This window comes from Chiloscyllium punctatum, chromosome 46 (genome assembly GCF_047496795.1).
Source record: "Chiloscyllium punctatum isolate Juve2018m chromosome 46, sChiPun1.3, whole genome shotgun sequence".
Taxonomy (NCBI): Eukaryota; Metazoa; Chordata; class Chondrichthyes; order Orectolobiformes; family Hemiscylliidae; genus Chiloscyllium; species Chiloscyllium punctatum.
In genome coordinates this window covers 59373229-59387802 of record NC_092784.1, presented here as the reverse complement: position 1 = coordinate 59387802, position 14574 = coordinate 59373229, and the positions used below count along the sequence as shown (strand labels likewise).

The following is a 14574-nucleotide window of genomic DNA, read 5'->3' as shown; positions in this document are numbered from 1 at the left end:
ATACATCCAAAGAATAAAGTTTAGATTTGTGGAAAACACATTAGATCCCATAAAACATTTGACATCTTTCACTGCGATTTGAGTAGAGGTATTATCCATTATGGAAATGTATCAGAAGTGATTGTAATGTATAGTTAATTCAAGTGTTCATTCATTCACCGACTGTCACTGATAGACAGGGTAGATAGAGAAGGTAAAAACAATGACTGCAGATGCTGGAAACCAGATTCTGGATTAGTGATGCTGGAAGAGCACAGCAGTTCAGGCAGCATCCAAGGAGCAGCGATATGCTTTTTCCCAGGGTGAGGGATTCAATAATGAGAGTTCACACATTCGGGGTGAGAGGTGAAAAGTTTAAGGGGGATATACATGGCAAGTACTTTACACAGAGGGTGGTGTGCATTTGGAACGCGTTGCCAGCAGAGGTGGTAGAGGTAGGCATGGTAGATTCATTTAAGATGCGTCTGGAAAAATGCACAAGTAGGTGGGGAGCAAAGGGATACAGATCCTTAGGAATTGGGCGACAGGTTTAGACAGTGGATTTGGATCGGCTCAGGCTTGGAGGGCCAAAGGGTCTGTTACTGGGCTGTAAATTTTCTTTGTTCTAGCAGAGACAGTAAATAACTAAACCAGAAGGAAAAAAAACTTGTCTTTTTAATAGTCACAGGCTATGTGATACATAAACTTTACAAGTATTGGTCAATATAAGCAGTAGCTGGAAAAACATTTATGCTCAAGTATTTTGTACAAAACTGCTATGATATTAAAAATGGTGAACAGACAAAGTACATACAGATGACACTGATATACAGGTAAGGCAACAGCAACAACAAGCCATCAGCAATGAGTCTGGACTTGTAGAATGATCTTTTCCATCTGCCCCCTCTTTAAACTAAATTTAAATTGACAATAGTTAAGCCAAAATAAGAACTATATATACACATTACCCTAAAAATGTTTTTTTTAAATTACTTTTTTTTAAGCTAAAAAAATCTTTCCTCACAGATTACAGGTAAAAGTGCAGTCATCACTTTAGGACACCCTTTGACAGGTGTGAGAGAAGTTCTAAATGACTAGAAGGGCCATGGATCTCACTGACAAACCAAAATGAACATTTGCAAATCCATTTAACATATTCCCTTTCAACTCCCAGAGCCCATACTCAGCAAGGCAGGACACACATCTTGTCACCTTACTTTTTACCCAGAACTCTAGGGTTCCAATTACCGTTTGTAAATGGAGCAACTTTTGAAATTAGACATTTGGAAAAGTTGTATTAAAGCTATTCTTTCTACTTTGAGAAGTAGTCAACTATGCAATTTTTTGGAGCCTGTTCCCTCCAGCGGCTTTAACAAGTTGTTCTGTCAGTGACTGGATCATAATATCCTGAGTGTCAGTAGATAGTCTAAAACATGATCTTCTGTGGTGGTGGTGGAACAAGTTGAGTTGTGCTCCTAAAGAACTAATGTTCTATGGGGCTGTGGTATATTGGAAGGCTACAGTTTCCTAAATAGATACACATTTAGCCCTGCCCTCTATTCTAGTGAAATCAGTGTACCTTCAGCTCCCACTGTGCAGAATTCCATTGGACCAAACCACTTCCCACTTAGTCCATGAGAAACATGTTGATTTATCATTTCACCTCCCACTTTATATAATTCCTTACCCAAACACACAGTTCGCCCCAGTTTTGGGTTCTCACATTTTACTGCCAGTGCAGCAGTCAGTGATCATTTGCTCAGTAATACTTCTTTTTAGATTATTTTGTATAAAAGGTATCTGAATTTGGGCAGTGACAGTATAAATTTTTTAAACAACATCATTAATATTCAATAAAAACCAAAACTACTGCAGATGCTGTAAAGCAGACACAAAAACAGAAAAGGCTGAAGAAACTGAGTGGGTCTGGCAGCATCTCTGGAGAGAAATCAGAGTTGACATTTCGGTTCAAGTGACTCTTCAAAGGTCTTCAAGACTTTCAAGAGTGTGATTTCCCTCCAGAGATGCTGCCAGACCTGCTGTGCTTATCCAGCAATTTCTGCTCTTGTCTATCATTAATATTTAGTTGATCTTTTCAAGTATTCATCATAAACCAATCGGTCTGACCCTTCATCGCTGTTGCACCTAACTTTAACCTTTCACTTTGTCACCGGTGTTGGATCCCAGAGAACCAGATCACTGGGAGCAAACTAATAACAGTAACCACACTAGTTAATTCTGATTGTAGGATAGTTCTCCCTCCAAAGGTCAATGGTTATTCTTTAAAAGAAAAGCTATTTTGTTCAGGTAAGGGATGTTTGGCCAATCTTTAATCTCCTTTCAGCATTAGCATCAAGCACTCCAAGGTTGTGATACTCTGGTTACAGACAACATGAAGTTCCCTAAATTAAGTCCCAATGACATTTCCTAAACTAGAGTGCAGACTCACGGCATCAAACTAAGTGCACTTTTGGCCTTCAAATGCTAATAGGCAGATGGAAGAAACTTTTGTTCCACTCGACGGAGTAGGATTTGAACAAGGTGGGAATGATGCCTGTGTCTGAATCTCCACATCAGGGGATTCATGTCTCAGGCAGACCAGAAGGTAAGGAATAGGCTCCAAGTCTCAGTGATTATAGATGGCTTCATACACTTGCTGCCCTGTCTTGAATGTGAACCCATCCCCTAGAATCATAAAATCCCTGCTATGCAGAAAAGGCCATTCGGCCCATACGTCTGCACCAACCCTCTGAAGATCACCCAGACACAGCCCCTTACCCCATCCCTGTGACCCTGCATTCCCCATGGCTAACCCACCTAGCTTGCACATCCCTGGACACTATGAGGCAATTTCCCAAGGCCAGTTCACCCTAACCTGCACATCTTAGGACTGTGGGAGGAAACCCACGCAGACACGGGGAGAATGTGCAAACTCCACACAAGACATTCACCAGAGGCTAGAATCAAACCCGGGTCCCTGGTGCTGTGCTAATCACTGAGCCACCATATCGCCCATCTTTTGGACATTTGGACAAAATGAATCCACTTCACAGCAATAAATGGCTGTGGAGCCTGTTGCCAGAATCTAAACGCAGTAGTCGTACTGACATTAGAATCACTTACAGGCTGATTTCATTTTTTATCAAACTCTCCCTCTACACGGATTTTTTAGGATCTACAACTGAACTGTCAAGTGTCTGACAGCTTCCACTTCACAGCAATCCTGCTCTTCCTTCCCTTCCCATCCCCCAGCCCCCTTCTCTTCCCAACATGTTTCCTGGTTGGTTTTCTGGGTGATGGACACTGTAGCCTAGTGGATTTTCCTTAGAACTGAGTGTCGGCAATGAGTGTTCACAGGTCACCTGACCTTGGGAATGGCTGCCATCCTTTTCTCCCAGACACATGTGGACAAACACATGTGTGTGTGTATATACACACACACACACACACGTGCATTTCCAGTGAACAGCAGAAAGACATGGACTCCCTGTGCTAGCCCCAGCCCACCATAATACGAGGGTATTAAATGTCAATTGTAACACTTCCTGATGGCGACTGAATATGCCAGGCCCCATTTCTATCACAATTCTAGAATTTCTTTTGTTGAGTTCCACAGTTCTAACACTTTTATGGAAAACGTGCAAACCCAATGCATCTTGCCTAAAACAACCAAAAGGGTTTCGTTTTCCTACAACCAGCCAGTGGTTACTGGAGGCCAAGTAAATCAAATACATTGTTATCCTCCATTATTCAGGAAGATATGGCTTCACGTTCCATACAAGAGCTGCACCTCCACGCAACAGAAAGAGACTGGGGTGTCCTTGTAAGCAAAACACGGAAAGCTAGCATGCAGGTATAGCTAGCAACTGGAAGGCAAGAGGTCAGATGTTGGCCTTTAATGACAGAGGGCTGTGATACAAGAGTAAGGAAGTCTTGCTGTAAATCTGAGGAAGGGTCATTGGACCCAAAACCTCAACTCTGATTTCTCTCCTCAGAGGTGCTGCCAGACCTGCTGAGCTTTCCCAGCTATTTCTGTTTTCATTTCTTGCTATCTTTGTACTAACTACAGTTTTGTTCACCCATCTAAGGAGAGATAAATTTGCCTTAGAGCAGAAAAGGTTCACTAGATGGATCCTGGGAATGACACAATTGTCTTATGAGGAGAGTTTGAACAGGATGAGTTAGGGTTAGGATATCCTAACCCTAGGTGTCCTAACTCTAGGAAGGATACAGATGCTTATCTGATGAGATAAGGAGAGATGCTTCCCACCCGTTGGAGAATCTAGAAATCGGGGCATTGTCACAGGATGAGAGGTTGATCTTTAAAACTGGGATAAAGAGGAATTTCTTCACTCAAGGACTGTGAATCTTTGGAATTCTCTACCCAGAAGATAGCAGTGATATCAACGGGTCTTTTGTACTTGGAGTAATCATGGGATATGGAGATCAGGCAAGAAAGTGGCAGTGCAACTTAAGGTGAACCACAATCTTAATTAATGGCAATACAGACTTGAGGGCTGAATAGTCCATGCCTATTTCTTAGGTTCTTTAGGTCTAAAGGGAAAGCCATTTGCCTGACCCTCATCACTACCAGGGAACTACTTTATACCAGGGCCAGTCAAGGACAGCATCAGATCTGTCAGTGATGCTCCCCATAGTTAAACAGACAGAGATGCACATAGGACCATTTTATAAAGGAAAGGTCGGATAGGTTAGGCTGGAGTTGAGAGAAATAAGAGGTGATCTTATTGAAGATTGTGAGGCCATTTTCCAGAGTAGATCCTGAAAGGATGTTTGTCATTGTGAGACACACTAGAACAAAAGGGCATGTTTTAAAAATAAGGAATCTCCTATTTAATACAGAGATGAGGAGAAATGTTTTTGAGAGTCTGTGGAGCTCTCTCTATCCCAGAAAGCAGTGGAGGCAGAGTCATTGAATATTGACTAAGGCAGAGGTAGATAAATTCTTGATTAATAAGGGAATCTAAGTGTATCGGGGTCAGCAGGAAAGCGGAGTTGAGGACACAGATCAGCCGGGATTTTATCAAATGGTGAATCGAGGAGCTGAATGGCCTACTCTTCCTTCGAATTTGTATGTCCCTGTTTATGTTCATGTTTAAGAATCACTACATATCTGAGGTAGTGAACAGCTGAGCCTGTCAAGGGGGTCACAAGGTGAAGGCTGGGAGAGAACAGCCTTTTACAAACTTGAATGGATTGAGGAAAGTGATAACAGTTGTACAAGTTGTATTTCGTCCCTTTTGTAAGTTTAAAGTGTCCCAAATGTAAATCTTCCTTTAAAGTCATAAAACTAAAAATATCCTATTGCTGAGTAGGACAACAATCCCAAATTCCTCAGCTTTTAATCTGACTCTAGGAACAGTTTTAGGGAGGTCTTTAAAAATCAGGAGTGATGGAGAGATGTGGTGGGATTCTCTGATCGCAGAATTTTCTTAATGGGACTGTTAGTTTCTACAGAAACTCAGGTGACTGGGATAGAAAACCAGAATTAAAACAGGAATCCCTCACAGAATGTGCTATTTGGACACAATGTTTTTGACAATGGAATATACTAAGGCATTGCTGGCACTAATGATAATGATATTAGCAGGATGTTGACAGTCTTATCTCCATAATAATGTCATTACCTGATTCTAACCTACACCCTCCAATGGTAGACACGAATCATTACAGTCAAACCCTTACTATTGAATATTGGGCTAGGCAGGCATTCACTGGGTTGGGGGACAGGGAGGGTGGGGTAACTTCAACTGTACCAATTTTTCCTCCCCATCCCCAGTATTTCTGACTGCACCAATGCTGACCTTATCTCGTGCTAACACTTTAAACATCAATTCTTTTATCCACACTGTTCCAATGAGCAACACTTAGTGCAGGGATTGACAGAAGAAAAGCAGAGAGGTACCTTTCAGGACTGAAGAGCCTACTTGGCCTCAGTAACAAACCAATTCGCTAACTTTACTCTAAAAACAAAATGTATAATATTTTCTAGAACAAGGGATTTTTCCCTACCCAAGTGTTTTCCACTGCTACTTCCTCTCGCAAAACTGGATATGACTATAGTTGACACCTCAATACATCCAATGAATTTTAAAAAAGTGATTACTATTTTAATACTTTTTAAAATATATGTGTGCCTTATTTAGAGTTGAGATGCACTGATGAGCTACATAGAGTTAAGCTCTGGACAATCTCAAGAAGTCAGTCCTGTATAGCATTTCACACTGTTAGACAATTTTGAGCCTGTCCCGTACACTGTTTCACACTGATGAGTAGATAACACTGAATTCATTTTGTTAATTTTGTGTCAATCATGGTGACGGGTAAAATATACATCATTAGCATCAAGAACCTCTGGTCAAGTACAGTACTACCTGATGCAATGTAGACCCCTCCCACACAATAACATAATTCTTTGGCTGCACGAGTGTGGTGTGTATTAATTTCCCTCTCTAGTGCTAAATCAGAGTCAGTTTTATGCTGTTGGTCACTGAGGGCAGACTGAATTTGCCTTGAACCACCCCACTGGTCTCAGCATAGGTCCCCAAAAAGGCCATTATCTAACTCACCAAGCCACTCTGTACCCAGACTCACCCATTGCCTGCACTTTATACAACCAGCCATACATTTTCAGGACTACAATGAGTTACAGAAGAGGAAGCTGATTCATTAAAAGTTCAGAATCGAGTGGTTTTGAGAGAGTAAACAACAAAAATTGGTTTCCACTGGTAGATGGGTCAGGAACCGAAAGACAGATTGATTGTAATTTACAAAAGAAGCCGTAGAAAGAAAACAAGAATAGATTTCATGCAGTTATCGCGATCTGGAATACTCTGAGAGTAGGAGGAGAATTGCCCAATTGGAACTTTGAATTGGAAAGGTTATATTTGAAATGAGAAAATTGCAGGTTATGGGGAAAGAGCAGGACGTGGCACTAATCAGGCACATCTTTCAAGGAACTGGAAAATTATCTATCATTTTTGGGGAGTGCTTTTTTGTCACAAATGCGAAATTTCCATTATGTTTACTGCACATGTGCTATGTGTACATGCCTGTACACGTGCTGCATTTCTGCACATGTTGTATTTGTAGGCATTTCTAAGTGTGCTGCATGTGTGAACATGTCTGCGTAAGCATGCATGTCCGTACATGTGCTGTGTGTGTGTGTGTGTGTGTGTGTGTTTAATGCACCTGTCTGTGTGTTGTCTGTGCATGTATTGTATCTCGGAGGTTGTGTGTACTTGGATGACACCACACTCTAAAATGAAGCAACAGGCCGAGCATCAGAAATTGTGGCTGAAAGGGATCAAGGGGTATCGAGGGGTGTGGGTGGTGTTGGGTGGGGCTGGGATTATTGCAGTGCACTCACTGTTGATCATATTGAATGGCAGAGCAGGCTCGAGGGGCCGAATGGCCTATTCCTGCTCCTATTCTCCATGTATTGTATCACAGAGTAAAACAGACAGGTGATGGACATGAGGTCTGTGGTTTCTGTGTCCTGAAGGTGTGCTTTAAAGGCTCTGGATTCTGTCTTCAGGTTTTGCTTGTCACCCAGAAAATTTCATGGTTTTGTTCATTACGTTCATTTTACATCTAATGGGACGTGTGAGGGACAAACACAGCAGAGAATGGATTTGGACTGAATTCAGTGGATTTGTTACAACAAGAAGTAGGTAGGTTGGTTTTGAGGAAAGGTTAACTCTGGACTCAAAATGTTAACTCTGTTTCTCCTTCCACAGAGGCTGCCAGATGTGCTGAGTTTCTCCAGCAATTTGTTTTTCTTTCATTTCAGATCCCCAGCATCTGAAGTTCTTTGTTTAAGTGTGTTTAAAAGAATGGTTTCAGGGGAGGTTGAATCACTTGGAACCCAATTTTAAAGAGCTACAAAGATGCATGAGTAAAATCAAACCATACAATTCAGCAGAGAAAACCAGCAAAATAATTATTGCAAACCAAAATCCCAGTTGCAGCAATTTCGGTAAAAACTGGGAACAATCTCAGTGAGTGAGATCTGCCCTCATTCATCAGCACAGACTGGTTCGAGTAAACAGCATTACCAATGCAGCCTTCAAAAGGTTCAACATTATTGTGGTTAAACAGAGCAGTTATTAAAACCTTTAAGACCATAGCTTATAAAACAATTATTAAATAATATTGTAGTGTATAGTGAAACAAAAAGCCGGACACTCAGGAAGATACAAACCCTGGCTCAAATCCAGGTATCACATCATTCCCCCCGCCCCCAGCCAAAGCAGAATGGTGTCACCTTCAAGATTTTAGACACAGAGGGAAAGATGGCCAGGCATGAAGGAAATCAATTTGGGAGTTAGAAATGTAACCGTCTCCATTTTGGATAGGCTGCTCAAACCTAGCTGGATTAATCTAGGCTGCTAGTGTTCAGAGTTCAATCTAAGCTGAGTCCTTGGACAGCTGGCATATCCATTTAATATCTGCCCTAGTCACCCACAGCCTATGGCCTGTGTGCAATTCCTAACTCTTTGATATAGTTATTCCTCCCGCCGCCCCCCACAACTGCTCAGATCCTTTCATTTTGTAATGTTCACCAATGCAGAATAAATAGTTTTTTGTATCTGTACCTCTAGACAGTATTTATGTGCACAAGATGGTCAGGTTTGAGTGTATCTGGAACTTGTGGGTCATTCTAGATTGAACCCTGGGATTTTGACCCTTCCTTCCACGGTAGCTCCCATCACGGAGCAGATTCCAGGGAAGACCCTGCCTCTCCATCATGACTAGCTGCGTCAAAGGCTTGCTCTGTATTCAGTACGTCCGATTCGAGGTTAACGCCTGTAGTGTCCGAGATAAAGGAGTGGTAAGCATCTCCCTCTACCATCAGCAGCTTCAGTTTGGGAATCCAGCTCTTGCGGACCACCCGACGGGCATTGGTGCACATATCCGCTGCAATGGCATTCATTTCACTCTCCTTGAAGTTGGGGGCGAAATTCTGGCAGTAGACTGCAGAGGTTGGGGGAGGGAGGTGTTAGAGAGAATAATACCAGAGTTAGAGCAGTCTTACTCACTCATCTGAACAATTCAATACTGCAGTTTCATTTAATCCATTCCCAGTTTTCTCCTCTTCAAAAGGCCCAGAGGCATATTGGGGTATACAATTAAAACCCTGGGCTGGCCTCTAGTGTCTAGTGAAAGCTCAGTTGGCTTGACAGCTGAATTGCGAAGCAGTGTGATGCCAAAAGTGTGGGTTCAATTCCCACACCAGCTGAGGTTGCCATGTAGGACTCTCCTTCTCAATCTCTCCCTTCACCTGAGGTGTGGTGACCCTCAGGTTAAACCACCACCAATTGTCTCTCGATGATGAGAGCGCAGACATATGGTCTGGTAGGGCTATGGTGACTTTATCTTTCAGTGTAAGACTAGGCAAGTGTGTTTGTGAGGAGGAATCCCAAACAGACTCAGTCTAACCTTCAGGCACTTTGTTAGTGATCTCTCTAAACCTATCAGAAACTAAAACGCCAGCTAATTACCAAGCCAAGGGTTTGCACTAAGCAGGAGGGATTGATCCAGTAGTCCCTATCCCAAGGCCTTTTCAAGTTGAATTCCACTCCCAGGGTGGCCTATTGATGTGAAAATTGATGTTCACTGACTGTCACTGCCCACAAAGTCCTGAATGTACTTTGTAAACAGAAGCTGCAAATATTTACCAAACTATGCCGATCACAGGATTGAACTAAATTTTAGTCTTAATCTGATGGATTGTTCAATTCTGCCCCCTCTTCTTTAAAATCCTCCTCTCTAATCAAACCTTTAGCAACCTGTCCTTCTTCAGGACAATGTCCGGTTTTCTCTGAAGCTACTGTTGTGAGATGCTGTCGGCCATTTCATGTTAAACTCACCATATAAACACAGCCACGGATTTTCACAAGAATTTGCCAAGGAGATCTCACCCAGAGTCTAAAACAAAAACAAAAATTGCTGGAACAACTCAGCAGGTCTGGCAACATCTGTGGAGAGAAATCAGAGTTAACATTCCAGGTCCGCCGACCCGTACTCAGAACATTGAGGAAAGGTCACCAGACCAGAAACGTGTGGGCGGCATGGTGGCTCAGTGGTTAGCACTGCTGCCTCATAGCGCCAGGGACCCGGGTTCGCTTCCAGCCTCGGGCGACTGTCTGTGTGGAGTTTGCACATTCTCCCTGTGTCTGCGTGGGTTTCCTCCGGGTACTCCGGTTTCCTCCCACAGTCCAAAGATGTGCAGATTGGGTGAACTGGCCATGCTAAACTGCCCATAGTGTTAGTCAGAGGGAAATGAGTCTGGTGGTTTACTCTTTGGAGGGTCGGTGTGGACTTGTTGGGCCGAAGGGCATGTTTCCACACTGCAGGGAATCTAATGTTAACTCTGATTTCTCTTCACAGACCTGCCTGAGCTTTTCCAGCAATTTTTGTTTTGTTTCTGATTTACAGCATCTGCAGTTCTTTCGGTTTTCACTCAGAATCTACTTCAATTTACATAATTGAAAGAAAACGTACTCAGTTAGAAATGTGTGTGTGTTTATAGTGCAGTACGCTGGACAGCCAGAAAGCACCGCTGAGAGAAGGAAACAGTCCAAAATTTGAGAGGAAGAATTAATTTGAATAAGTGCTTTGTTGCTCATGTAATTTCATGGTTGATGCAGCAGGTTCATTTTCCAGGATATACCCAGCCAGCAAGTGAAATGAAAGAGGACAGCTGCTTTGACATTTGGCCAGGTAGTTCCCCTTAACCTGCTGCAGTAACAGATGACAGCAGGAACTACATGACAACTGGGGCACAAAGAAGCAATTTCTAAAAAAAAAACACACAGAACTAATTAGTCTTGGTCATGCCTGTACAAATGACTGACAGTTCTGAACACAGTAAGATACATTCATTATTATACCTCACTGATGCAGATTTGAATGGCAATTCAGAATTAATTGTGGCGCTTTAATTTTCTAAAAAGAAATTAAATAGGTATTTTCTCACCCCTCTTCGTCACCACAACGTGCTGACTTCTTGTTGGGGAGACCGTGTGTGGTCATCTATAAAGTTCTGGCACTTCAGTCATTTCCTTTGGTGTGGGCTGAGACAGTGAGTGTTGGCAGCCTACTTGACAACAGCAGCATCACCGCGAGGTCCAAATGTACTAGCCCCTCCACAGCGCAGCTATGTTGGGCGACTTTCAGTAGAGCTGCAGTTTATAAACACTATGCATATGTAAAGATTCAGTCAACCTTTACAAATAGCCTCTGATTTACTGGCAGAAGGCTGCCAAGGACTGCACAATCTCACAGAGATTGTGGTGTTCTCCTGGCACAGCGCCAATTCCCCTTCTCAGCAAAGATGTCACGGGAGGCAGTGTTGGCTGTGATCTGGGTATTTCTCTTGTGTGGAGAAACAGGTGGTCTTCCAGAGGGAAACAATGTCAGCAACAGTCTACAGAATTCGGAGTTACCACAGGACTGGGGACAATGAACGAATGTCCCTTCCAGACATCTGGCGATTTTTAACTACACTAAGTTCCACTAATATTGGGCTTGTAACATAATAAATCATTCCAACACAGTCCACATAAAAAGTCAAAAGCTGATGACAAGCCAAGATGGAAACTTTGGTCCGAATGGCCAAAACCTTGCTTGACATAGAAACCGTAGCTGCCAAGGTGGGGAGGGCAGGGTTAGGGGAGGTGCACAGGGAGAGGTGAGGGATGGTCAGGGGTAGGATGGAGATGGGGGAGAGCTGGGGCACCGTTGAGGGCAATTACAGTGGGACTAAGGAGAATGTGAGGGCAGAATGATGGTTAGACAGTGGAGAGGTACATTGGGGATAAGGTGGGGTGACGGTTGAGGGGTGACGAGGATGGTACATTGGGGATAGGGATAGGAATAGGTGGAGGCGGAGGGCTGAGGTTGATGGCGAAAAAGGCCAGAGTGCAGAATTCCCAGAGCGTTGCTGGGTTGGAGGAGGATACAGAAATAGAGAAGGATGAGACCAAGAAGGGAAATGCTAACAGCGTTGAAAATCTTGAAGTTGAGATGTTGCTGGAGCAGGGATAGTTGAGCATGGATACGACAAAGGAATGGTTTTTGGAGTCAGCAATAGAGGAGCTGATGTAGAGAGAGTTGGGCAACATTATGATGCTAAAATTAAGTGGTGAGGAGGTGAACATGTGGTTGAAACTCAGGAAGGGGTCAAATAAGACACAAAAGGTTGTGAGTGGGCTGCTTTAACCTTGGACATTGATTTGATTTGATTTATTGTCACAAGTACCAAGATATAGTGAAACGTGTTGGTTTGTGTGCTCTACAGGCAGATCATACCACACAAAGTACATCAGGGTAGCACAGCAGAACAGAGTGCAGAATACAGTGCCCCAGCCACAGGGAAGGTGCAGAGACAGACAGACCAACATTAACATTTGAGAGGCCCATTGAAAAGTCTGATAACAGTGGGGAAGAAGCTGCTCTTGAATCTGATTGTATATTGGTCAGGTAGAGTGGCAGAGTTTTGTAGCGTCTACAGAATATTTATAAAGAAATTCAAGGGCTGACCTGTGAGTGCAGGTCTCACTATACTCACTTTTCACAGCATTAAGGACCCGACTATCCAGAGGTTTCCTGCTTGGGTCATTTGTAGACGAGCGAATCCCAGTGCCACAGCTATTTGCCAGTGTGTTCCTGAGGCAGGAGAGGGCATCAGCATAAAACGTATCCCATTCAGAATAATATCGTCGTGCAAACTTCAGGTCTCCTACTCAAAAGTCGGCTCTTTAGAACAAGCTCCTTTCTATCCAATGCCTGGTTTGCAAAACTTTCAAAGAACGAGGCTGAAATTACAACTTTATTTCCCACTCCCAGTCCTCCTTTACTCTACTGTGAGAGCATGACTTGCTCTGGGATTTGGGATCACAGGCACCGATTGCAAGAAGACTAGATATCACCAGGCCGTTCAACCACGGGGGCATCTTCTCCTCGCTGCTGACCGCGAAATGCAAAGCACCAGGATATAATGAGAGAAAAACAAGCAGAATAACTGTGCAAAACAGTGCCTAACGTACCTCGGGAATCAACTCATCTCATCTTATCCTTGGCTTCCTTCTCTCTCAAACGTCCCAATACTTCCCTGCGCATTTTGTTGGACTCTTTTCTCATATAATCGTTCCTGCTCTCCAGAACCTGGCTCTTCCCTAACTCCCAATTTCCCTGGCTTTAAAGCTTTAACATCATCTTAGTTTTGCTGAAAGCTCTGAAACATGAACACACTCTCTCTCTCCCACCCTCCCTCACACTCTCTTCCTCTCAGTGCAGCCTGTCTGATTTGCTGAGTCTCTCTAACATTCTTCTGCTGGAAATTCCACTTTGTTTCTTACCGGTCAAAGAAGGATGCCAGCAGCCTTCGAAGGAGGACTTTGTGACGTGTTCCTGCACATACGTGGCAGTTCATTAACTGGGCTCGAGTGATGAAGACACTAGTCCCTGTAAAAATTTAACAAATCAAACTCAGGAGGTATTCACAAACAGGAGCATCGGTCAGGGGTGGAACAGCTAGGGAGTGGAGATGCCTGACAAAATGTGAAAGATTCCTGACTTCCCAAAGCCTGTCCATCATCTACAAGTCAGGAGTGTGATGGAATACTGCCGACTTGCCTGGATGGGTGCAGCTCCAGCATCACTCAAGACACTTGACACCATCCAGGACAAAGCAGCTCACTTGACTGGCACCACATTCACCAGCTTCATGAGCAACGCACAGTAGCAGCAGGGTGTCCCATCTACAAAATGTACACACTAACCTCCCAAACCTGTGAACTCTACCACCCAGAAGGACAAAGGCAGCAGATTATATGGAAACAGCCCCACCTACAAGTTCAGCTACACCCTGACCTGGAACTATAACGCTGTTCCTTCACTGTCACTGGGTCAAAGCCTACAATGACCTTCCCATTAGCATTGTCAGTGTACCTCCATTTGAAGGACTGCTGTGGTTCAAGAAGGCAGCTGACCACCACATTCTCAAGGCAGTTATGGTTTAGCCAGCAATGCCAACATTCTACAAGTGAAAGAAAGAAAACTTGAAATGTGGGCAGTACCTGTAACAAGTTCCAGCTTTTCAGTGGGGTCCCCCTCTGCATAAAGCTTAGGGTGACATCGGTTACCAATCTGGGTGATCAGCTCAGCTGGCAAGGCCGCCAGGTCCCTCCTCATCCGCACTCTTGAACGGGCATCTGTGGTCAAGTGATCAGGCAGGGCATCGACCCGCTCGACTGCTGGCAAGGGGAAAACAATGAAACAAGTCTGGTGACGACATTATACAGAACATTCAACATCAAAACAGGCAGATTTCCAAGTCACTGTCCCTCCTCCGCCCCTCACCTTCAACTCAAACTATCAACGACCCACTGAGTGTGACTGTGAACAGTGTGCTGGGAATTGAGAGAGCAAGGGGAATCTTTCTAAACAGCCAGGTTTGTGTGTATTTCACCCTTAACATTTATCCGAAATTTATTGCTTAAATTCAAAATTTAAACCAGGCTTCAGCAGGAATATACACTGGAGAACAGCTTATGTTGGACAATGAGG

General features: G+C 43.6%; 1 protein-coding gene across 3 annotated transcripts in view; it reads right to left on the bottom strand.

Annotated features, from left to right (window-relative positions):
• Positions 1 to 636: 636 nt before the first annotated feature.
• Positions 637 to 14574, bottom strand: part of nacc1b (nucleus accumbens associated 1, BEN and BTB (POZ) domain containing b) — a 32634-nt gene continuing 18696 nt past the window's right edge. For 2 of the 3 annotated variants that reach the window (XM_072564397.1, XM_072564398.1), the window contains exons 3-6: positions 14085 to 14261; positions 13365 to 13470; positions 12575 to 12672; positions 637 to 8976 (exon numbers count right to left, since the gene is read on the bottom strand). In XM_072564397.1, the coding sequence (XP_072420498.1) occupies positions 8711 to 8976; positions 12575 to 12672; positions 13365 to 13470; positions 14085 to 14261 (647 nt within the window). In that variant the 3' untranslated portion in view covers positions 637 to 8710. The remainder of the gene's footprint in view (positions 8977 to 12574; positions 12673 to 13364; positions 13471 to 14084; positions 14262 to 14574) is intronic. The other variant, XM_072564399.1, reaches the window with a different exon arrangement.